This window comes from Somniosus microcephalus, chromosome 3, assembly GCF_052327205.1.
Source record: "Somniosus microcephalus isolate GS21.2 chromosome 3, FLI_Smic_1.0, whole genome shotgun sequence".
Taxonomy (NCBI): Eukaryota; Metazoa; Chordata; class Chondrichthyes; order Squaliformes; family Somniosidae; genus Somniosus; species Somniosus microcephalus.
This window is the reverse complement of record NC_140989.1, coordinates 49,328,677-49,353,280: the sequence shown is the minus strand read 5'-3', so window position 1 is coordinate 49,353,280 and position 24,604 is coordinate 49,328,677. Positions and strand designations below refer to the sequence as shown.

The 24,604-nt window shown below is 40.9% G+C and overlaps 1 protein-coding gene across 4 annotated transcripts in view; it reads right to left on the bottom strand.

Moving 5' to 3' along the window:
- The window catches only part of fbxo11b (F-box protein 11b), a 153,061-nt gene that overhangs the window by 55,081 nt on the left and 73,376 nt on the right, over positions 1-24,604 (bottom strand). For all 4 annotated transcript variants that reach the window (XM_085980364.1, XM_085980365.1, XM_085980366.1 and 1 more), the window contains exons 3-4: positions 13,229-13,310; positions 2,365-2,509 (exon numbers count right to left, since the gene is read on the bottom strand). In XM_085980364.1, coding sequence (XP_085836490.1) covers positions 2,365-2,509; positions 13,229-13,310 — 227 coding nt within the window. The remainder of the gene's footprint in view (positions 1-2,364; positions 2,510-13,228; positions 13,311-24,604) is intronic.

The following is a 24,604-nucleotide window of genomic DNA, read 5'->3' as shown; positions in this document are numbered from 1 at the left end:
TCCTTGAATTTACTTGCCAATGTTTTTCCATGCCCTCTCTTTGCTTTCCTAATTTTCTTTTTAATTTCACTCCTGCACTTTCTATACACCTCTAGGCTTTCTGTAGTATTTACCTCTTGGTATCTGACAAATTTTCCTTTTTTGCCTTATCCTACCCTGTATGCCCCATGACATCCAGGGGGCTCTAGGTTTGGGAGTCCCACCCTTTTTCTTTGTGGGAGCATATTTGCTCTGAACCCTCACTATCTACTCCTTGAATGCCTCCCACTGCTCTGTCACTGATTTACCTTCAAGTAACTTTCCAGTTCACTTTTGCTAAATCGCATCTCAGCTTAGTAAAAGTAGCTTTTCCCCAGTTGAGAACTTTTAATCCTGGTATATCTTTGTCCTTTTCCATAACTACACTAAATCTAACTGAATTATGATCACTACCACCAAAATGCTCTCCCACGGATACCCCTTCCAATTGTCCAGCTTCATTCCCTGAATTATGATCACTACCACCAAAATGCTCTCCCACGGATACCCCTTCCAACTTCCCAGCTTCATTCCCTAAAACAAAGTCCAGAACCGCCCCCTCTCTTGTTGGGCTTGTTATGTACTGACAAAATGCATTCAGGAGAACTTTTTAAAAGAATTTTGCACCCTCCACACCTTTTACACCGATTCTATCCCAGTCAATATTAGGGTAGTTGAAATCCCCTACTATTACTACCCTATTGTTTTTGCACTTCTCAGAAATTTGCCTACATACTTGCTCTTCCATCTCCCTCCGACTACTTGGGAATCTACAGTACACTCCAAGCAGTGTGATGCCATTTTTTGTTCTTCAGTTCAACCCACATGGCCTCATTTGGTGATCCTTCCAACATATCATCCCTCCTCACAGATGTGATTGTCTCTTTAACCAATATTATGACCCCCCTCCTTTATTAATCCCCCTCTATCTCATCCGAAAACCCTGTAACCAGTGTTGAGCTGCCATTCCTGCTCTTCTTTCAGCCAGGTTGAAAATTGCACACTTTTTTTACATAGCGTTTGAAAGTTCTCAACTATATCCATATTACCTGTGAATCCTACTACAACAAATTACAGATTTAAACTGAAGTCACCTGCAAATTAAATCATCCAGGGTTAAAAGAACAGGGTTACCATACATTTTGCAAAGCCAAAAGATTTCAGTGACCACTAATCAAATGACACATCAGCAGATTAATAACATGTATGGCACCACTTTTAGATTATCAAGCAGGTTTGGGAAAATGGTAGAGCTAATATCTGCACCCAATAAGGGGAAGGGTAATCTACAGAAACTGAATGATTGGCTGTTTCTAAAAACCTATTTTATTCTAAGTAAAATTAGTTATTTAATACTTATTTTATCTATTGAACTTTACAGGAGAAATGTTGCCTAGAGCTCTTGTGGGCAAAAGAAGATGGATTATAAATATGGGTTAGTTTTAAAAATATTGGACTCAAAGCATACAGTACAATATCAAGCTCTCTCAATTTTACTATTCGTATCCACACAAACTTATCTATGTTCACCTAAGGAGGACATGGAGTAATTTAAATCTGAAACAGTGGGAACCAGGAGGGAAGATAATTAATTGGTACAATTGAAAATGCCTGCATTTTCAAATGGTATCCCTTAATAAAAAATACTTTTTCTAATGAATTTATCCTTCACTCCTTGAAAGAGCAATGTTTTTGAATGATTTGTACAGTGGCCCCCCTCAAACTAGTCCGTGACAGGCAAAATGTGTTTAAAAAATGACCTTTAATTTCTGCCTACAACTGGGGAAACCAGCTGTGAGAAGGCCCCTGTAAGAGTTTAGCTCCTTGATGATCAGGCGTTCTCCTTCTTCCCTACTCCCAAGCAATATACACAGACCTCAAGGTTATTTATTCTCAGCTTCAGGTGAACGTTCAAGTTTCAACGAAAATATTTAAAATTCCAAATGTAGATGGACGTGTTTCTAAACAAAATTGTATTTCCTTACTATTAATGCAAAAGACAAATGAAAATCTACTTTAATTCTGGAAATAAATTAAACATACAATTTTAGATAAAAATGACATGTCTTAAAATAGCCATATTTGCATGCCAAAGTAATTTGATTTTGACGTTAGCAATTCAAATTGGTATTTTTTTGTTTAAATAGGTAACTAACATTGGGCTTGGATCTAGTGCAGCATGAGGTGTTGTCCATGAAAGACTATGGCATTTATACCAGATTTATCTGCCAGAGATATACTAGGAGAAATGTCTAATTTCATAATTTAAACTGGATTGCTTTTAAAAACTTAGAAAGGGCAAGAACAAATTGTAGAATGACTGCAGCAAAATCAAGGTGTACTTACCATAAAATTGGATCGTTAGCTAGTTCACCGAAGCGCTTACACACACAAGCTGCTCTGCAAAGGTCCTGTTCAAGCAGGTACGAGAAGATCTTCATAACTACCTCATCTGGTAGTTTTACTTGAAGATATTGTTCTGCTGGTGATGCTATTAAAAGGTGAAATGCAGAACAGAAAATTTATTTGTATATGACATTCTACATCTGAAAAGTTTGCTCCAGATCCTCAATAGACTCTTATTTTCCATTTTATTAACTATTTTGTATCAATCTTCACTTTGCATAATTCTGCTATTGGGATAACTGAGCCCATGGGGAAGAAATTCATTATCGCCCCGTTTGGGGGCGGTAACTTTTGAAAGCTGGGAAACTTAGTGCCAGACGCTAATGAGTCCCAGGTTTCATGAAATTGGGTTTAGCGCTCCTTCCTGGACGCCTTATCTGAGGATGTTCGTTCTTGCCATGGAAGGAGTGCAGCGAAGATTCACCAGACTGATACCTGGGATGGCAGGAATGATGTACGAGGAGAGATTGGGTCGATTGGGCTTATACTCGCTGGAGTTTAGAAGAATGAGAGGGGATCTCATTGAAACTTATAAAATTCTAACAGGATTAGACAGACTAGATGCAGGAAGGATGTTCCCGATGGCAGGGGAGTCTAGAACCAGGGGTCACAGTCTAAGGATAAGGGGTAAGCCATTTAGGACAGAAATGAGGAGGAATTGCTTCACCCAGAGAGTGGTGAACCTGTGGAATTCTCTACCACAGAAGGCAGTAGAGGCCAATACATTAAATATATTCAAGAAGGAGTTGGATATATTTCTTAAGGCTAAAGGGATCAAGGGATATGGAGAGAAGGCAGGAACAGGGTACTGAATTTGGATGATCAGCCATGATCTAATTGAATGGCGGAGCAGGCTCGAGGGGCCGAATGGCCTACTCCTGCTCCTATCTTCTATGCAAAACCATTTCAGAAGTTTACGTACTTACCTCAGCAACCTCCCCTTTAACTTACACCCCCGAAGCGCCCGGCCTCCCGATTAACGCTTCCTGCAGCTATCAGTGTAATCACCCGGCGATGCTGCAGGGAGCGGAACCGAAGTTCGGGTCCAGGGCACTGCGCACGGCAATGACGTCACGATCTCCGGGTGATGAAGATCGTGGCGCGAAGTCTTACTGTCGCCACAAACCTCTCACCGAATATCGCAGGAGTCGTTCATCTCGCCGGCCCCGGAGGCGCTAAGGTGGTCAATTTCTAGCCCCATATGTCTTGCTGACAAAGTTCACTCAGCATATTGCTATGGTGTTTAATTTCATTCCTTAATTTAAAAAAGAAGTTCTGCAACACCAAAATACATTTGAATAGGTAACTAACATTGGGCTTGGTTCTAGTACAGCATGATGTGTTGTCCATGAAAGACTGGCATTTATACCAGATTTATCTGCCGGAGAATTTAAAAGATATTAGACTACAGATTATTCATAAGGGCATATATCAGATGGAAGCTCTACTTAGTAGCCTTCAACATACATACCTCATTTCCGAATTCTTTTTTTTTTTTTTTTTTAAAGTATCTAAATCTAAGATATGGATGACTGTTAAGCAAAAGTATAACCATCAGTTTATAAGAAGCACATATACAGCATTCTCTAAAATACTGTTAGAGTTCATTGTTGGAGAGCAGGATCTGTGTAACAAGGTGGGAATTTGTCCACTGCTCAAGGAAAACACCACCTTCCTGTCTGATTGTTTAATCCGACAGAATAGAATCTATTTCTCTTATGGAATGACTCCACTAGGAAAGAAAGCAAATGAACTGAAACTCAGGGGACTCGGACAGTTTATTCCAAATTCAACCAAGCAGTATCTGAGCAAGAGCCCAGAGCAATTCAGAATCCTCAACCCACAGTTACTCATTAATCTACAACAGCAAATGATTTTACCACATGAATCCAAATCTAGAATCAGAGCTCCTGGGATCATCTTACCTATGCAGTGACTTCATGCTGGAATCCATAAGATGTGGCTAGTTTACGCCTGGGACCACTTGGCGCTTGTAGTTTCACATTTTACAGTAGTAAATGGAGGTGAAGTTTTCGGCTGATTTTTGACCACTATTCTGCAGTGCTGGCACAAGCATTTATGAAAACTGCAACATTGGCCATGTGAAATCATTAGAACAGAACTTCCAATTGGCAAAGATGAAATACACACTTGAGTGTTCCACAGCTAACCTTTTTGGCTACAGTTTTAATTGATTGTTGTGCCAGGCAGATTGCTGTATCACCCACTTTCCCTCAACCCAGTTCCCTTACAAGTGGGTATCTCATTCGGTCAGAGATGCACCTGGTACCCCCGTCAAGTATGGGGGGATTACACCTGTGACCATACGTTCCAGTCAATCCTTACAGGCTTGGAAAAAAGCATTAAACATAGGGGTGCAGAGATGCCAAAGAAGCCAAACACTGGCAGGAGTAATTCAAAAAGGACCACAGACTCCATCGAGAACCATCTAATGCGGTAACAAGGTAAACTGTGACGGGGCAATGCTTTGTCATTGGGAGTGCTCGATTTTAGAAAGCCTCCAAACAGCATGAAGTTTCAGTAAACAGATGAATTAACAGATACATGGATCAGTAACTCTAGCTATTTTCTTTGAGAAACACAAGCAGAAGCAGATTTTAAAAAGCACCCAAGTTTAGAGCGCAGCGTAGAAAAAATAAGGTGAAAGAGAGCATGTGTGTGAAATAGGTGACTAAGAGGATCACCCAAAATAAGCCAAAATAAATACCTCAGGGAAACAAAAAAGTAAAAATTAAAAGGGCACAACAGATAAATGAAAAATCAAAAGGAAGCATCTGGGATTTAAAAAAAAAAAATGAAACCAGAAAAGGCAACAGAAGATTCAGGAGAGAGAAGAAAAACAAAAATGGAGACCAGCAGGCAAGTCTGCTGTGGAATTTTGACAAACGAGACACAGAGACACAAGAGGACTAAAGAAATGTGAAAATTGTCTGTTAATCAGTACCTTTAATGAAATAATTGTGGTTGTAGACACCAAGGCACAGGAACTTACAAGAGCAGACAGAACTGAGGGGACAGTATTAGATTTAGTAAGTGAGTTATCACTGGTAAGATAAATATGGCCAAGTTAGCATCAGACTTTGAGAATAAACGTTGAAGGATTGGAGATGGAGACCAGTACCATTAGGAACAGTGTCGTCATGACAGAGGAACAAATGCCTGAAGAAGCCAGGTTAATAGAGACACTAGATGGATTGACAAACGAAAGAAATGTAGAAAGCTCTGCAAAACTACCAAAAAGATTGATTAGTGAACAGATACCAGGCACTGTCCAACATTGCAGAATACAAGGTCCCAGAAGTAAAAATAGCTAGAAAACCAATGAGTAACACTTGGGTAAAAGCAGTTTGCAGGTCACAGAGAAATTGTAGTCGTAAGCAATTCTATGCTCAGGAAAGTGGATATCTACTTGTGTCATAAGCAAAATATCTTCAGGGTGGTGAGCTGTCTTCCTGTAGCTAGAGCAGTATATATTGAGGAAGGGTGGATGGAATATTAAGGGGACAGGTAACTGACAGTATGGCAAGAACAATTCTACCTTCAGAAACAACTGGGAATCCATCCAGAATAAAAATGGGCTACACTTAAACCAAGTAGGAACAAAGAGACCTGCAAGGAACATTGAGACATGGAGGACTGCACAAAAGTCCAGGAGACATAAACAGGCTTTCAGAGTCAGTGAATTAATGATAAATAAGATTCAATATGGCAAAATGTGAGGTGGTTCAACTTGGTAGGAGTAGTAAAGAGCCCACTTATTCCTTGGACGGTAAGAAACTAAATGATGTAGAAGAGCAAAGAGATCCGAGAATACAGATAAATAAATCACTAAAAATAACTACACAATTTGATATGGCCATAAATAGTGCAAATAAAATATATTGGGGTACATTTTTGGAGCAACTGAATACAAAAGCAGGGAGGTAGCGTTAAATGTAAATAGAACATTGGTTGGACCACACTTGGAGCACTGTATACAGTTCTGGTGTCCAAACTGCAAAAAGAATATTGAAGCACTGGAAGAAAGTACAGAAAAGATTTACAAGGATGTTACCAGAATTGAGCACATTCAACTATCAGGAAATAGTGAGCAGGTTGGAGTTATTTTCTCTGGAAAAGAAAAGACAAAGAAGAGACCCGATAGAGGCCTTTAAAATTACAAAGGGGTTCAATAGCATGGATGTGGAAAATACAAGATAGCCACTAACAGATCAAAAATAACTTAGAAGGAATATCTTTAGAGAGAAGGATATGGGGCCTGGGCAGGAAGAGTTAATTAGAGTGGGAGGAGGCTTGCGTGGTGTATAAACACCAGCGTAGACATAGAATGGTTTATTCAAAACATTATTTTTGGAACTAAAGCCAAAGATAAAAATTATGGGGTCAAAAATTACTCCGCCACGGAGAAGAAAAGCAACTTGTGAATAGCCATCAGTTAATGGTAAACTCCAGAGGGCAGTCCATTTCCGGTTACCCTTCCTTCTTCAAAGTACCCCAGTGTCCTGCAATACTTGGGGATTATAAAAGAATTGTGGGATATTGTAACTGAACAAAGATTTCCTTGTTTTAATCCATACTGTGCATACACATTTATAAAGCCACCATAAGAGCAATTTACATTGTTAATGTACTGTCGACACTACAGCATCCATCAAATGATATGCACCACTCCTCAGACATAGCAGAGGACCTGCAGGAATAGTGCAAAATGCAAGATTCCATCCAACAAACCCAACAAAAAACAGTCTCTGCTTTAACAGCATTTTTCCAGAGCCAGTCAACATAAAAAGCCTTCATAACCAGCATGCTGGACTAGCTGGAGCACATGCTTATTAACCAGCTTAATTTTTGATTAACTGTTGTGGATATTCAGTTGAATCCTATAATTAACCCTTTCTTCACTGTTCGATATACTGCTGGTTTTGGGGAAATGGAAGAAAACCATTAAGTCCTGATCATTTGGAGGCACACCAAAATATTGTACTTTTCACTGACCTTTGTAGGATATACCGACGCTAGAATAGTTTTATGTTGGTTTAATACTGGCGAACTGAAAAACTAGGATAGTAGGCAGGGCTTTAAACTAATGAATGGGGGGCAGGAGGATTCAGGAAAGAGTAAATTTAAAAGCAGCGAGAGAAATATCAAGGCTCTAGAGCAGAGTTTTGGGTAAAAATAAGCAGAGTGGGCTAGGACGGGACAGAGAGCAGGCATCAGTGACTACGGTGACATCAGGGAAAAAAAGAGAAATAAGTTGAAACTGAAGGCACTATATCTGAATGTGCGAAGCATTCACAACAAAATAGATCAATTAATAGCACAGATAAAAATTAATAGGTTTAATCTAATAGTCATAACGGAGACGCGGTTGCAAAGTGGCCAAGGATGAGAACTAAATATTCCAGGATACTTAACTTTTAGAAGGGATAGGCAAAATGGAAAAGGAGGCGGGGTAGCCCTGATAATAAAGGATGGGATAAAGACAGTAGAGAGAAAGGCCTAGAAATTGAGTTTGCGCTGCGCCAGGGCTTTAGCGCCGGAAGTTAGCACCGGCGCTAAGTCCCTTTGCGCGCGCCAAAAATTCAGTAGCGCCGCGCCCAAACGGCTGCCGGCGCTACTGAAGGGTTTTAGTGCCTGAAAACTGGCGCAGCGCGCCGCATTGCAGCGCTATTCCGGCGCCTGCTGCGGTGCGGCAGGCTCGGGAAGTGCAGGCCTCCTCCTTCCGTTAAGGAGGAGCTGCCTGCACCCGGCCGCGGCCCGCGCAAATCTCTTCAAAAATGAGCCCGGCACCTCGGACAAGTGCCGGGCTTGCATCTGTTCCGGGGGGGGGGGGGGGGGGGGGAAGAGTCCGGGGAGGGAGCTGCGGGCAGGTGGCCGGCGGGAAAGCGGCCGGCCGCCACGGGGCCTTTAATGCGCCGGCGCAAACACATGTTGGACTCTGTTGCCAGTCTTAGTTGCGGCTGCCACGGGCGAGGCGGCCGCAACTGAATTTCGGCGCTGGGGCCCGTCGGCATGGCAACCGGGACGCTGCGCACACCGATGGCGTCATCGGTGCCGGCGCAGCGCTACCGGTGCAACGCCGCTTTAGGGCCCCAGGGAATTTTTCAACTGGCCATAACTCTGGCGCTAGTCCCTCTAGCGCCTCAAAAGCGGCGCTAAGGCTAGTGAATTTCTAGGCCAAAGGATCTTAGCTCCGAAAATCAAGTAGTAGAATCGGTTTGGGTGGAGCCAAGAAACAGCAAGGGGCAGAAAACATTGGTGGGAGTTGTTTATAGGCCCCCAAACAGTAGTTGTAATGTAGGGCAGAGTATAAATCAAGAAATTAGAGGCGCATGTAACAAGGGTAATAGTGATCATGGGGGACTTTAATCTACATATCGACTGGGCAAACCAAATTTGCAGTAATAGTGTGGAGGACGAATTCATGGAATGTATGCAAGATAGTTTTCTAGATCAGTATGTTGAGGAACCAACTAGGGAACAGGCTATTTTAGATCTAGTGTTGTGCAATGAGAAAGGGTAATTAATAACCTTGTAGTGAAGGGGCCCTTAGGGAAGAGTGACCATAATATGATAAAATTTTATGTCGAGTTTGAAAGTGACTTAGTTAAATCCTAAACTACGGTCTTAAATCTAAACAAAGCAAGCTATGTCGGTATGAGGGGCGAGTTGGCTAAGGTAGATTGGGAAACTACATTAAAAGGTATGACAGTGGACGAGCAATGGTTAGCATTTAAAGAATTAATACATAATTTACAACAAATATACATTCCTTTAAGGCACAAGAGAAGTTAAAGATAGTATTAGATCAAAGGAAGAGGCTTATAATGTTGCCAAAAAGAGTAGTCAGCCTGAGGATTGGGAGGATTTTAGAATTCAGCAAAGGAGGACCAAGAAATTGATAAAGGGAAAATAGAAAGAGAGCAAACTAGCGTGACACATAAAAACAGACTGTAAAAGCTTCTATACGTATGTAAATAGGAAAAGATCAGCAAAAGTAAATGTGGGTCCCTAACAGGCTGAGACAAGAGAAATTAAAATGGGGAATAAGGAAATGGCAGAGAAATTAAACAAATACTTTGTGTCTGTCTTCACGGAAGACGCAAAATACTTCCTGCAAATATTGGACAACCAAGGGTCCAGCGAGAATGAGGAACTGAAATATATTAGTATTAGTAAAAAAGTAGTACTGCAGAAATTAATGGGACTGAAAGCGATAAATTCCCATGATTGAGGATGTAACTGGTAAAATAGATAAGGGAGAACCAGTGGATGTGGTGTATTTGGACTTTCAAAAGGCTTTCGATAAGGTCCCACATAAGAGATTAGCGTGTAAAGTTAAGGCACATGGGATTGGGGGCAAAGTATTGACTTGGATAGAGAACTGGTTGGCAGACAGAAAGCTAAGAGTTGGAATAAACAGCTCTTTTTCCGAGTGGCAGGCAGTGACTAGTGGGGTACCGCAGGGATCGGTCCTTGGACCCCAGCTATTCACAATATATACATATGAATGAATGATCTGGACGATGGAGCTAGATGTAATATCTCCAAGTTTGCAGACGACACAAAGCTGGGTGGGCGTGTGTGCTGTGAGGAGGATGCTGAGAAACTCCAGTATGATTTGGACAGGTTGGGTGATTGGGCAGAAGCATGGCAGATGCAATATAACGTGGATAAATGCGAGGTTATCCACTTTGGTGTCAAAAACAGGAAAGCAGATTATCTGAATGGCAATAGATTGGGAGAAGGGCAAGTGCAACAAGACCTGGGCGTCCTTGTGCACCAGTCGCTGAAGGTAAGCATGCAGGTGCAGCAGTCGGTTAAGAAGGCAAATGGCATGTTGGCCTTCGTAGCGAGAGGGTTTGAGTACAGGAACAAGGATGTCTTGCTGCAGTTGTACAGGGCCTTGGTGAGACCACACCTTGAGTATTGTGTGCAGTTTTGGTCACCTTATCTGAGGAAGGATGTTCTTGCCATGGAAGGAGTTCAGCGAAGATTCACCAGGCTGATACCTGGAATGGCAGGAATGACGTATGAGGAGATTGGGTCGATTGGGCTTGCACTCGCTGGAGTTTAGAAGAATGAGAGGGGATCTCATTGAAACTTATAAAATTCTAACAGGACTAGACAGACTAGATGTAGGAAGGATGTTCCCGATGGTCGGGGATTCCAGAACCAGGGGTCACAGTCTAAGGATAAGCCATTTAGGACAGAGATGAGGGGGAATTTCTTCACCCAGAGTGGTGAACCTGTGGAATTCTCTACCAAAGAAGGCAGTAGAGGCCAATTCATTAAATATATTCAAGGAGTTGGATATATTTCTTAAGGCTAAAGGGATCAAGGGATATGGAGAAGGCAGGGACAGGGTACTGAATTTGGATGATCAGCCATGATCTCATTGAATGGCTGAGCAGGCTCGAGGGGCCGAATGGCCTACTCCTACCTTCTATGTTTCTATGACCTGATGGCCTACATCCTAGGGTTTTGAAAGAGTTGGCTATAGAGATAGTGGATGCATTGGATGTCATTTTCCAAAATTCCATAGATTCTAGAATGGTTCCTGTGGATTGGAAGGAAGCAAATGTAACTCCACTATTTAAGAAAGGAGGGAAGAGAGAAAACAGGGAACTAAAGACCAGTTAGCCTGACATCAGTAGTAGGGAAAATGCTAGAATCTATTATTAAGGATGTGGTAAGAGGGCACTTAGAAAATAAAAATAGGATTGGACAGAGTTAACACGGATTTATGAAACAGAAATCATGTTTGACAAATCTATTGAGAGTTTTTTGAGGTTGTAACTAGTAGAACAGATAAGGGGGAACCAGCGGATGTGCTGTATTTGGATTTTCAGAAGGCATTCGATAAGGTGCCACACAAAAGGTTATTAAACAAAATTGGAGCTCATGGGATGGGGGTAATATACTAGCCTGGATTGAGGATTGGTTAACGGACAGAAAACAGAGTAGGAATAAACTGGTAATTTCGGATTGGCAGGCTGTAACTAGTGGGGTACTGCAAGGATCAGTGCTTGGGCCTCAGCTATTCACAATCCACATCAATGATTTGGATGAGGGGGACCAAATGTAATATATCCAAGTTTGCTGATGATACAAAGCTGGGTGGGAATGTAAGTTGTGAGGAGGATGCAAGGAGGCTTCAAGGGGATATAGACAGGTTAAGTGAGTGGGTAAGAACATGGCAAATAGAATATAATGTGGAGAAATGTGAAGTTAGCCACTTTTGCAGGAAAAATAGAAAAGCAGAGTATTTTTTAAATGGAGAGAGATTGGGAAATGTTGGTGTTCAGAGGGACCTGGGTGTCTTTGTACACAAATCACTAAGTTAACAGGCAGGTACAGCAAGCAATTAGGAAAACAAAATGGTATGCTGGCCTTTATTACAAGAGGATTTGAGTATAAGAGTAAAGACGTCTTACTGCAATTATATAGGGCCCTGGTGAGACCACACCTGGAGTATTGTGTACAGTTTTGATCTCCTTACCTAAGAAAGGATATACTTGCCATAGAGAGAGTGCAAGAAAGGTTCATCAGACTGGTTCCTGGGATGGAGGGATTTGTCCTATGAGGACAGATTGAGTAGACTAGACCTATATTTTCTAAAGTTTAGATAATGAGAGGTGATCTCATTGAAACATACAAAATTCTTACAGGGCTCGACAGGGTAGCTGCAGGGAGGATGTTTTCCCTGGCTGGGGAGTTTAGAACCAGGAGTCACAGTCTCAGAATAAGGGGTCAGCCATTTAGGGCTGAGATGAGGAGAAATTTCTTCACTCAGAGGGTGGTGAATCTTTGGAATTCTCTACCCCGGAGGGCTGTGGAGGCTCAGTCGTTGAGTATATACAAGACAGGGATCAATAGATTTTTGAATATTAAGGGAATCAAGGGATACGGGGATAGTGCAGGAAAGTGGAGATGAGGTAGAAGATCTAAATGATCTTATTGAATGGCGGAGCAGGCTCGAAGGGCCGAATGGCCTACTCCTGCTCCTATTTATGTTCTTATGGTTGGCAGTTCTGTTCACTTTAATAAATCTTATGAACCTGAACTCTGACGAAATACAATTATGTAACATAAAAGTTAATGCATTTTTAAAAATCAGATTCACCCAATGTTCTACCCCAACTGCTCTTCTCCGAAAAGGTACTACAATTCCATTGCCAATGGCAACCCTCACAAAGTAGTAACTATTTGGACCAATCTACCTTTTCTCATCCTTGACTTTTATATTCTTATACATGCGCTTAGATTTTGAGCCTCCATGTCCTATTTGATTAAGGGGCAGAAGAAAGGAGATGACGACCAACATCATAACCAAATCATTGCCGCCTTCATGCGACTTTCCAGCAAGGGGCACTGGACAACAGAAGCAGGAACCTCCACTCGTCGTTCCCAATTCTGACCCAGGGACAGTCAGCCCAATAACTGTAGCACCATCACCGCCCCAAGTGAGATTAGCACAGAATAGCAATTGAACCAAGGGCCTTCACAATCTGGATAACCTAGAACCATGCCATACATTTACTCTGAGGTTTTACTATGCTTCCCCCCCCGCCCCACCCCCTCAATGTTCTACAGACCACAGGAAAATAAATCAGTCAAAAGTAGCTTCTTGGTCACATAAAAAACCTCACTCCAGCAAAGAAAAAAAAGGACTAAAATGGATCAGAATAAAAGGAATTATGAAAGTACATTTTTAAACTGTTTTGTCAAATGTAAAAGTACATATTTGCCCCGTTTTTATCAGGGTACAAAATTTGCTTACCTGGAAGGTCTTGTAACTTTCCTGACACTCTTGCACGCTTAGCTCTATGACCAAAATTTTCTGACGCTGAAGTGGAAGCACCCTAGGAGACAGTAAAAAAGTCAATAACTAACTCAAAGCATGCAATTGCAATCATACAAAGTAAAAGGTCTACAATTTCCAAATTAAATACATGTTCTATTCCCACAAGCGAGAATAGTATATTGCACTATTTTAGCGTAAAATGAGTTCTCTCTCAACCCCTCCATTTTCACCCATCAATGTCTCCATGCTGCATAACATTGTGGGTTCATAGGATAGCAGATACATAAGGATGCTCTGGTGTTATTAACCTACCAATTTTTCTTTGATGTCAAGAGTTTTGCATATTTGGAAGAGGGCAGTGAAAGAAAACAGAAAGATGAACTCCACTCGATCTGGTAAACTGATAGCTAATCCTTGTGGCAACTTTCAAAAAGGGATGTCCAACTGATGGCACATCAGCTCGTCTGCTCTACAGACAATACATGAAGTGACATCAAAAGTAACCTTTCCTTTCAGATAATATTTTAAAAGGATTAAAACCCTTCTGAAATTTAATGAGCAAAGAACAATGAGAACTTGATTGGCATCGGGTTGATGCCATTCAGATTTGGAGCACCAGTTTTTCGTATCAAGTATAGATCTATAATAGGAACTTAGATAAAATCGTTCCAATTTCTACATATTCAGTTAATTAACTTTCAATAAACCACGTCTGACTGTACTCTGAAATATTTACCCGCTTGTGTTCCATTCTGTAAATACATTTTCAAAGAAATTTGTAATTGAAAACAGTGAAGGTGACCAGATATGCCTGTTGAGCATATTAAGAACTGCAGTTTAACTAACAGCCTGCAGTAAGGATCAATTTACATTGAGCTTGAAAAGTCAGTGGGGTATGCTGTGCCGATTGAACCAACTCACTGGGAGGAAGCAGAGAAATGTCAAAATATTACATTTGTAGCTGCAGTCTATACTTGGAGGACCGTCCTATAAACTATTTACAAAGTGATTTCATCATAAATTGTGCCCGCTCCAGAAAATAAGTACCAAATAAGTATTTGTTCCCAAAATTAAACCCTTTGACTCAGTTTGAATATACATTTTGACAATGTAAACAAAATACCGAGAAATGTGTAATCATTTTGCTTACACAGTATTCGCATTAACCGAGTTTAATAAATGTAAGCAAGTGATATGGCTCATTGATGTGGCTAGGGCAATTAGATTTGAGGATCAGCCATTTCAGCCACTAAGTTTGTGGCCATTTTTACTTACTGCGGTTATCTCATTCTACCTTACCACAGAACTTAAACTCTGAACCCAGTTTCTTACAACAGTGCAGTGGGGGATGATTTAAACTAATACGGTTGGGGTAGGAAAAGTCTAGTATTGTGACTAGATAGAGCAGTATTAATAAGCTGGTAGAATAGATGCAGATGGTTTAGCCAAGAAAATACTGAAAAATACTTCTAGAAGAAAAAGGAAACGGAAAAGGCTTTGAGGTAGTGAGAAATAAAAACACTATTGTGGAAAGGTAAAGGGATATATAAAGGAAACACTTCTATATGCAAAGAGTGGTAGAAGCTTGGAACCCTCTTCCACAAATAGTTGATGCTGGGTCAATTGTTAATTTTAAATCTGAGATTGATTGATTTCTGTTAATCAAAGGCATTAAGGGATATGGGGCAAAGGGCAGGAATATGGAGTTAGGTCACAGATCAGCTATGATCTTATGAATGGCAGAACAGACTCAAGGGGCTAAATGGCCTATTATTGTTCCTATGATATCAAAAACTTAAAGTAAACAAGCAGTTAAAAGAATAACTCAACGCTCCAAATAATTGGAGTCAGGATTGAGTGGTACTTATGTGAATACACAAAGCATCCAAAACAACACTGGTGAGTTAGGAGCATCAATAAATATGCAGGGATAGGATATATTGCGATAATGCAGACATAACAGAATTGTGAACCTAATATTTCATGTAATAACATTTTCAGGAGAGATGGACAAAGGGGTGGGATGACAAAATATTAATAAAGGATTATATCACAGCGTTAACTGCTCTGGTGTTGTTTTATGACAAAATCTGTATGGACGGAGTTAAGGAATCGAAAGTGAAACAGTACAATTATCTGTGTGCATTACAGACCACTAGAGGGAGAGATCTGCTGATCGCTCTGAGGTATGTGCAAGTACAAGAACGCAATAATAATGGGTGATCTCACCTATTCCAAGATAGATTGGCATAAATGGAATACATAACATTTTGTACCAATTTTTACAAATGATGGTGGGACTGAGAATTTAGGTCAAAGTGGGAACACATTTTAGAATGAATCCCAAATCCCTCTGCTCTTCCACATCATTAAACTTTCTTCCACTTGAAATAGAATTATTACTTATATTTTTTGTACCAAAGTATATCACCTGGCATTTTGCAGATATTGAATCTGCCACTTTTCTGCCCATTTTATCATTTTATTGATATCCCCTTGCAGCTTCCTTTGGTCCTCAGAATTATTTACTATGCCTACTAGTTTAGTATTGTCTACAAAATTGTGGCTGAATCCATCTACTCTATAATCAAATCACAGATGAGCAGACACAGTCCCAGAACACTAATATCCACTTCCAAGCACTCTTAAAGTGCCCTTAGTTCCTAATACAGGAAACGTTCGATTAACCAGCCCCTAAATAACCGGAACGCTCTATCCACCGGCAAAATTCAGGAGTCGGTTCAGGTAACTTTTTTTTACTTTTAGTTACTTTTTTAATTGATTTGTTGCTGTGCAAGGGTGTAGCTGAAGCTGTTGCTAAGCTACAGAGACGCTTGCAATTTGTGCCGATTGTTTTGAAGCTGCAACAGGGTTTGTTGCTTTATACGAGCTCCGTATCCTTTACTATAGCGTTCGGTTATCCAGAATTGTTGATGAACCGGCAACACGTCGGTCCCGTCCGTGCTGGATACCAGAAAGTTTCCTGCATCTGTTTTAATCCAATTTGCTACCCTTTCCTTAATTCCAAGCCACTAATCTTCTCCAATAGTGTCCTGTGTAGTACCTTGTTAAAGGCTTTCTATAGGGAGGTTACCCTGGAGTGTAAATAGGGCCACCTCCCCACAAGCATCTCATGCAGCACCACATGCATTTCGCCTGCACCACTTGGCTAAAGACCAAGTTACCCATATACACATTTATTATTGCAGCCATTGGGTTTTGCCAGCCATTTTTGTTATCTAAACAGCCTTTGCTGAAATAGTCTTTACAAATATTTTCAATGCCTATCAACATTTTTGACTGCATACATGGTCACAGCTGTATCTTAATCTTGCCCATTATCGATAGTTACACAGACCATTAAAGGTTGCCCCTTCCACACCTAAAATACACAGAAATCTTCCATGCTGTGGAAATTTACCTTTTTCAGTAAATATAAAAGGTCAAAAAAGAAAATTAACTACTTTTTTTTTAAGTTAATTTTCTTTTAAAAAATCCACTTTTTTTTTAAATCACCAAAGAGGATCCTCCTCTCAAACAACTTTTAAAAAGAGCTTTGAGCCAGTGTGCTCTGAGGGCGACATGCTTAGTTTTTCCAGTTAAAATGTAGCTTCATAGAGAAAGGCCTGTTCATATCATACATCCAATGGACCTGCTGATCACCTTAAAATGCACTCAGCTGGATGGAGATCAGCACAGAACTGAAAATTTCACGTCATACCAGGGCTCAAATTCAGTAGCACCATTTCTTTGATAAAAGGGACTCTCCTTTGAGAGAGACTAGTTCAGTATTTTTTAAAGCTCTTTCTGGAAAGAAAGTACTTGAAATTTACTCTTCCAGGTACTGCTCCTTGTTAATATCTTCCCCCTTAAGAATAAGGTGGTGGAAGCATGTGTTAACAAATGAGCATTTCTTAAATTTCACATGGCGATAACAATGAACATTTCCTTTGCAAGACAATCCCCTTTTCTTCATGCAGCAAGCTTGCGCATTTTGTATAGAAGTTTCTGACCTGCCTGAATAGGCAGAGTCTATTTTTCCTCATTCCAACAGAGGAGTTTCTAGGATTGCAAATAGCTTAAGACATCACAATACTATTTTTGGAAACTGCTTTTTAAAAGCTTACCAGCTATATATGGTTTGCATATTCTACAGTTCATTATTTGCAAAATATCTATCAATAGGTCCTACACCCAATTAGCACAACTTCTTGGAAACATACATGTGGCAAATGAAGAGGCAAAGGATATATAAAATATGTAAAATTATATAAATAAAAATTATTTTAAAATGTTTTAACAATATCCATGTAGGATAATAAAACAGTGCATGCCAGACAGAGGAACAGTGCTTAGCCAAAATGAATTTTCAATTCTGTAGACTGCAAACAGCATCGGTTTATGTTCCCAACTCTATTATTTGCTCACCTTGCCTGCATGCAATTCATTTTTAAAAACTGAAATTGCTTTTGACCCTTCTGTAGAATTTTGAATTCATAACTCAACCATGTTTACAGGGGACATTTTTTCCCCACAATCTTCAAGAGCCCAAATAAAAAATTTGGGGAAAAGGGAAGTTCCTCTATTTGCTAATTTTAGTAAAAATGTTATTCAACATTTGCGCTAAAATTACCACGCAAAGGAACTGCAGCCCCCGGTATCAAAGATGCAGTCCACACCAATTTAAAACATACACACATCAGAATGAATGCTAGATTAAGAATGCACTGTCATAGAAGTAGCATTTTTCTTTATAGCCACAATTTTTTTTTTTTTTTAAAGCTCGGTCTTATTCGAATATATTTCAACTTCCAATAGGAAGTGAATGGGACCCACTGCAACTCAAGAAATCATAGGACACTCCCTTTTGAAGAGCATTTCATCCTCACAGTTCAGACAAATCATGCAATCACCAATCCATATTAAAGTAAAGGCCTCATCGTGTAATCACAATTCCATTCTTGAGGGCAGCAATGCCATGAAAAGGCCATGTAGTTACAAGGTGAAATAGACACAAAAATATTTTAAAAATTTAAGTTGGAGACACAAGAGTAAGAAAACTTTACAAGGAGGTTGAACTTCAAAGAATGAAGACTACAGGAAACTTTCGTTTATCCGAGGTTAAATGTCCGGAAAGCTCTATCCACTGGCAAAATTCAGGAGTCGGCTCAGATAAGTTTTTTTTCTTTTCCTTGCTTTTTTTCTCCAGTCAGGCTCTGCAAGGTCTAGCTGAAGCTGTTGCTTAGCTACAGAGACACTTGCAAGCTACGGCCGACTGTTTTGAAGCTGTTGCTAAGCAACGGGGTTTGTTGCTAGATACGGAGATGTTTTAACATTAGCCCTGGTTTGTCCGGCAGTTTTGATGGGACGGCAACAGCTCGGTCCCGTCAGTGCCGCATACCAGAAAGTTTCCTGTATATCAAGAGGTATAATTAATACTCCTTATTTGATGACCATTAATTCATACTTGTGCCAAATGGCATGCTCCTAAAATTTAAGTTCCAATATTAGTTTATGTGCCAAGTAGCACTCCATTGTGTCCAAACCCTTGAAGATTGAAGGAAACATCTGTTTCCAGTCAACCAGTAGAAATTGTCATAACACTAAAGTTTCAAGACAATAGACATTATCTTGGTACTTCCAGGCTAATCCACTGTGCAAGATGGTTTAATTGCAACAATTCTTATGAGGCATCTAGCTTACAGGACCACAGATAGCTGCACCACCAGAACCAGGACTCATGTTGATTTCCATCCAAATCCTATACCCACCGAGATTGACAAACTCATGACTGTCTAGCCATTCATTGGCAGATCTGGCTGGACCACATTGAGCATTAGGCCCTGCCCACCTCTGCCAAAACTGCTCAAGGATCCTCCTGGAATGCAAAGATAACCTCCAGCTTCTTTTCTCCACTACCAATTGTCTCCTTAAACCCATCTCTCCTTCCCCTCCCTCATCAACAAGTATGAGGAGCTCATAGAATTCTTTGTCACGAAGAATGAGACCATCCGTTCAGCTAAATCCCTTCATTCCCTAAGCCCGCCAAGCCACGGTTCCCCCACCCCATCACAATCCCCAGAAACAGTATCTTTCTCTCGCTTTTCTGCCATCTCCCTCATGCCTTCTCCAAGCTCATCTTGTCCAAGAGACCTAACTCCGGCTCTCTAAATCCTATTCCCACGAAACTGATCATCTAAATTCCCTTCATGGCCCCCATGCTAGCTGATATTGGAAACTTCTCTCTCTCCTTAGGCACTATGTCCCTTGCAAATTCGCCATCACCTCACCCCTCAAAAAAAACCTTGACCGTACTATTCTTGCAAACAACTGCCCATCTCCAACCTCCCTTTCCTCTCTGAAGTCCTTGAATGTGTTGTTGCTTCCAAATCCATGCCCATTTTTCCCACAACTCCATGTTTGAATCTCTCCAATCAGGATTCCGCCCCGCCACAGCAGTGAACGCCCCATTATGTCACAAGTATCATCTATCCTGCTCATCCTTCTCCACCTCTTTGCAGCCTTTGCCACGGTTGACCACAGCATCCTTCACAGGTGCCTCTCCTCCATTGTCCAGCTGTGGGACTGCCCTCGCCTGGTTCTATTCTTACCTATCCAGTCATTTCTTGCAATGGCTATGCTTCCAGCCCACATCGAGTTACCTCAGGATCCATCCTTGTCCCCGTTTCTCATCTACTTGCTGCCCTCTCTGCAATGTCAGGTTCCATATGTGCGATGGCAACTCCCAGCTCCACCTCTCTCCACAGCTCCGCTGCCTGTTTGTACAACATCCAGTCCTGGATGAGCCACAATTTCCTCCAATTAAACATTGGATATACTAAAGTCATTATCTTCACACCTCCCACACTGCCACCCCCCGCAGAATCTCCTACATTGGCTCCGGGTCCACTAATGCCTTAAATTTAGAATTCTCATCCTCATGTTCAATTCCCTCTATGGCCTCGCCCCTTTCCATCTCGGTTACCTCCTCCAGCCTTACAACATTAGCTTGCATTTATATAGTGCCTTTAACGTATGAAACGTCCCAGGCACTTCACAGGAACACTATCAGACAAAAATGTGACACTGAGCCACAGAGATACAGGAAACTCTTCTTTATCCGGCACCGACGGGACCGGCATGGTGCCGGTTGATCAAAAAGTCCAGATTACAGAGAGGTATACTTACCACGGTACGAGAGCCCCGTACACGGCCAGACATCCAAAAAATATCCTTAAAAATGACCCCCACCCCCAACGTTTTCAAAAATTAAATGTACTGAAGGGTGATGTTAGATTTTGTGAAAATGTGGTAAATTGAAGAAAAGGCCAAGTTTCATCATCTTCGTGTGTTGCAATAGGACTGCAAAACAACAGATACAATTTCAGAACAAGGCTGGATGCAGAGCAAAGGCCAGGTAGATCGGTATCTCCTAGTTTGGGATGTTGGTTTACTTATTTGTACATAAAAGTTGAGCAAATGAGGAAGAAAGCCAAGTTCAGAATTAATTTTCACAGAATTACATACATAGAATATACAGCACAGAAACATGCCATCCGGCCCAACCAGTCCATGCTGGCATTTATGCTCCACTTGAGCCTCCTCCTGTCTTTCCTCATCTAACTATCAGCATAACCCTATATTCCTTTCTCCCTCATATGCTTATCTAGCTTCACCTTAAATGCATCTGCACTATTTGCCTCAACTACTTCCTGTGGTAGTGAGTTCCACATTCTCACCACTCTCTGGATAAAGAAGTTTCTTCCAAATTCCCTATTTAATTTCTTGGTGACTACCTTATAGTGATAGCCACTAGTTTTGCTCTTCCCCATAAGTGGAAATACTCTTTCATACTGTCTACTCATCAAAACCTTTCATAACGTTAAAGACTTCTATTAGGTCACCCCTCAGCCTTCTCTTTTCAAGAGAAAACGATCCAGCCTGTTCATCCTTTCCGGATAGGTATAACCTCGCATCATCCTTGTAAATCTTTTTTGTACCCTCTCCAGTGCCTCTATATCTTTTTAAAAATATGGCGACCAGAACTGCACACTGTACTCCAAGAGTGGTCTAACAAAGGTTAGATACAAGTTTAGCAAACCACCTCTACTTTTCAATTCTATCCCTCTAGAAATAAACCAGAGTGCTTGGTTTGTTTTTGTTATGGCCTTATTGACCTGTGTCACTACTTTGTGATTTGTGTATTTGTACTCCCAGAACCCTTTGCTCCTCTACCCCATTTAGATTCTTATTTTCCAAGTAATATGTGACCTCCTTATTTTTCTTACCAAAATGTAATACCTCACACTTATCTACGTTGAAATTCACTTGCCAATTATATGCCCATTCTGCAAGTTTATTAATATCTTGTAATGTGTTGCAGTCCCCCTCAGTGTTGACCATCCCTCACAATTTGGTGTCGTCCGCAAATTTAGAAATTGCGTTTTTAATTCCAAAGTCTAAATCGTTGATATAAATTGTGAAAAACAGTGGTCCCAGCACTGATCCTTATGGGGCCCCACTTCCCGCCACTCTGAATAGCTACCCTTTACTCCTAATCTCTGCTCGTCTTTCAGCCAGCCAGCTAGTCATTCTGACTCCGCACACTCCAACCTTATTCATTAGTCTATAATGGGGTACCTTATCAAAGGCCTTTCGGAAATCAGGATATATTACATCTACTACATTACTCTTGTCTACTTTCTGTTACCTTTTCAAAGAATTCAATGAGGTTAGTCAAGCAAGACTTTCCCTTTTGAAATCCATTTTATTTCTATTTGGCATGATTTATCCATCTTCCCAGTTTCACAAAAGGTACAATTTATAATTTGGTGTTATTGGGCAAAGCTCATTTGCAATGAGCAATTCTAATTTAATTTGCATACCACAAAAATGTTTTGATGCAATTACGCAGCAAAACCATCTCAAAGCAGCCCCACTGACTTCAGGTATTGTCCATTTCAACAAGTCATTACTTACACTTAAAATGCACAGGGTTAGCACAATATTACAATGTGCTGAAACTGCAATATGCTGCATCAGAGTGGCAAGATGTGGTTTTACGCTCAGAATTCTTGATATCAACCAAGGCACTCTACAAAAGAGCAGAGCAGATGGATTAGTGGGGGGGAGGTTTTAAGAGCAAGGTAGTAGTGGGGGAATTAAAAACCAGAGCGTGTCAGGAAGGGACAGAATGTATAATGATAAAGGTAAAGTAGTAAAAGGGGTAAAAGCAGGAATAAATTGTCAGAAAACATTTGAAATTTCTTTATCTGAATGCACGCAGCATTCGTAACAAAATAGACGAGTTGACGGTACAAATAAATACACATGGGTATGATCTGGTGGCCATTACGGAAACATGGCTGCAAGATGATCATGACTGGGAACTAAACATACAAGGGTATTTGACAAGTAGGAAGGACAGACAGGAAGGAAAGGGAGGTGGGGTTGCTATGTTAATCAAGGATGGAATCACTGCAATAGTCAGAAATGATATTGGGTCAAAGGATCAGGATAGTGAAACAGTTTGGGTGGAGATAAGGAATAAGGGGAAAAAGTCACTAGTGGGCGTAGTCTATAGGCCTCCTAACAGTTGCAACTCTGTTGGTCGGAGTATAAATCAGGAAATAGTTGGGGCTTGTAATAAGGGAGCAGCTATAATCACGGGGGATTTTAACTTTCATATTGACTGGACTAATCAAATTGGGCATGGCAGCCTTGAGGAAGAGTTCATAGAGTGTATTAGGGACGGGTTCCTTGAGCAGTATGTAACTGAACCAACCGGGGGCAGGCAATCTTAGGTCTGGTCCTGTGTAATGAGACAGGATTAATAAAAAATGTCCTAGTAAAGGATCCCCTTGGAGTGAGTGACCATAATATGGTTGAATTCCAAATTCAGTTTGAGGGTGACAGTTGGATCTCAAACCAGCATACTGAGCTTAAATAAAGGAGACTATGAAGGTATGAGAGTAGAATTGACTAAAGTGGATTGGGAAAACAGATTGAAGTGTAAGACGGTACAAGAGCAGTGGTCTACATTCAAGGAGATATTTCACATCGTTCAAGATAAATATATTCCACTGAGGAAAAAGGGGAGTAAAAGAAAAGACAGCCATCCGTGGCTAAGTAAAGTAATAAAGGATAGTATCCGACTGAAAACAAGGGCATATAAAGTAGCCAAATCTAGTGGGAGGATAGAAGATTGGGAAGCATTTAAAAGCCAGCAAACAATAACTAAAAGATTAATTAAGAAAGGGAAGATAGATTATGAAAGTAAACTAGCAAAAAATATAAAAACAGATAGCAAGAGTTTCTACAGCTATATAAAATGAAAAAAAGGGTGGCTAAAGTGAACATTGGTCCCTTAGAGGATGAGACTGGGAAACTAGTGGTGGGGAACATGGAGATGGCAAAGACGCTGAACAAATATTTTGTATCAGTCTTTACAGTAGAGGACACTAAAAATATCCCAACACTGGACAAACAGGGGGCAATGGGGGGGGGGGGGGGGGGGGGGGGGGGGGGGGAAAGAGGAGCTAAACACGATTAAAATCACTAAGGAGATGGTACTCGGTAAAATAATGGGACTTAAGGAGGATAAATCCCCCGGACCTGATGGCCTACATCCTAGGGTCTTGAGAGAAGTGGCAGTAGGGATTGTGGATGCATTGGTGATTATTTTCCAAAACTCCCTGGACTCAGGAAAGGTCCCGGCAGATTGGAAAACTGCTAATGTAACACCCTTATTTAAGAAGGGAAGTAGACAAAAAGCTGGAAACTATAGACCAGTTAGCCTAACATCGGTGGTTGGCAAAATGTTGGAGTCCATTATTAAGGAAACAGTAACAGAGCATTTGGATAAACATAATTTAATAGGACAGAGTCAGCATGGTTTTATGAAGGGGAAGTCATGTTTGACAAATTTGCTCGAATTCTTTGAGGATGTAACATACAGGGTGGATAAAGGGGAACCAGTGGATGTAGTGTATTTGGACTTCCAAAAGGCATTTGACAAGGTTCCACACAAAAGATTACTGTTCAAGATAAAAAATCACGGGATTGGGGGTAATATACTGGCATGGGTGGAAGATTGGCTATCTAACAGAAAACAGAGAGTTGGGATAAATGGTTCGTTCTCGGGCTGGCAATCAGTAACTAGTGGTGTTCCGCAGGGGTCAGTGCTGGGACCCCAACTCTTTACAATCTATATTAACGATTTGGAGGAAGGGACCGAGTGCAACATATCCAAGTTTGCCGACGATACAAAGATGGGAGGGAAAGCAGCGAGTGAGGAGGACATAAAAAACCTGCAAAAGGACATAGGCAGGCTAAGTGAGTGGGCAGAGATTT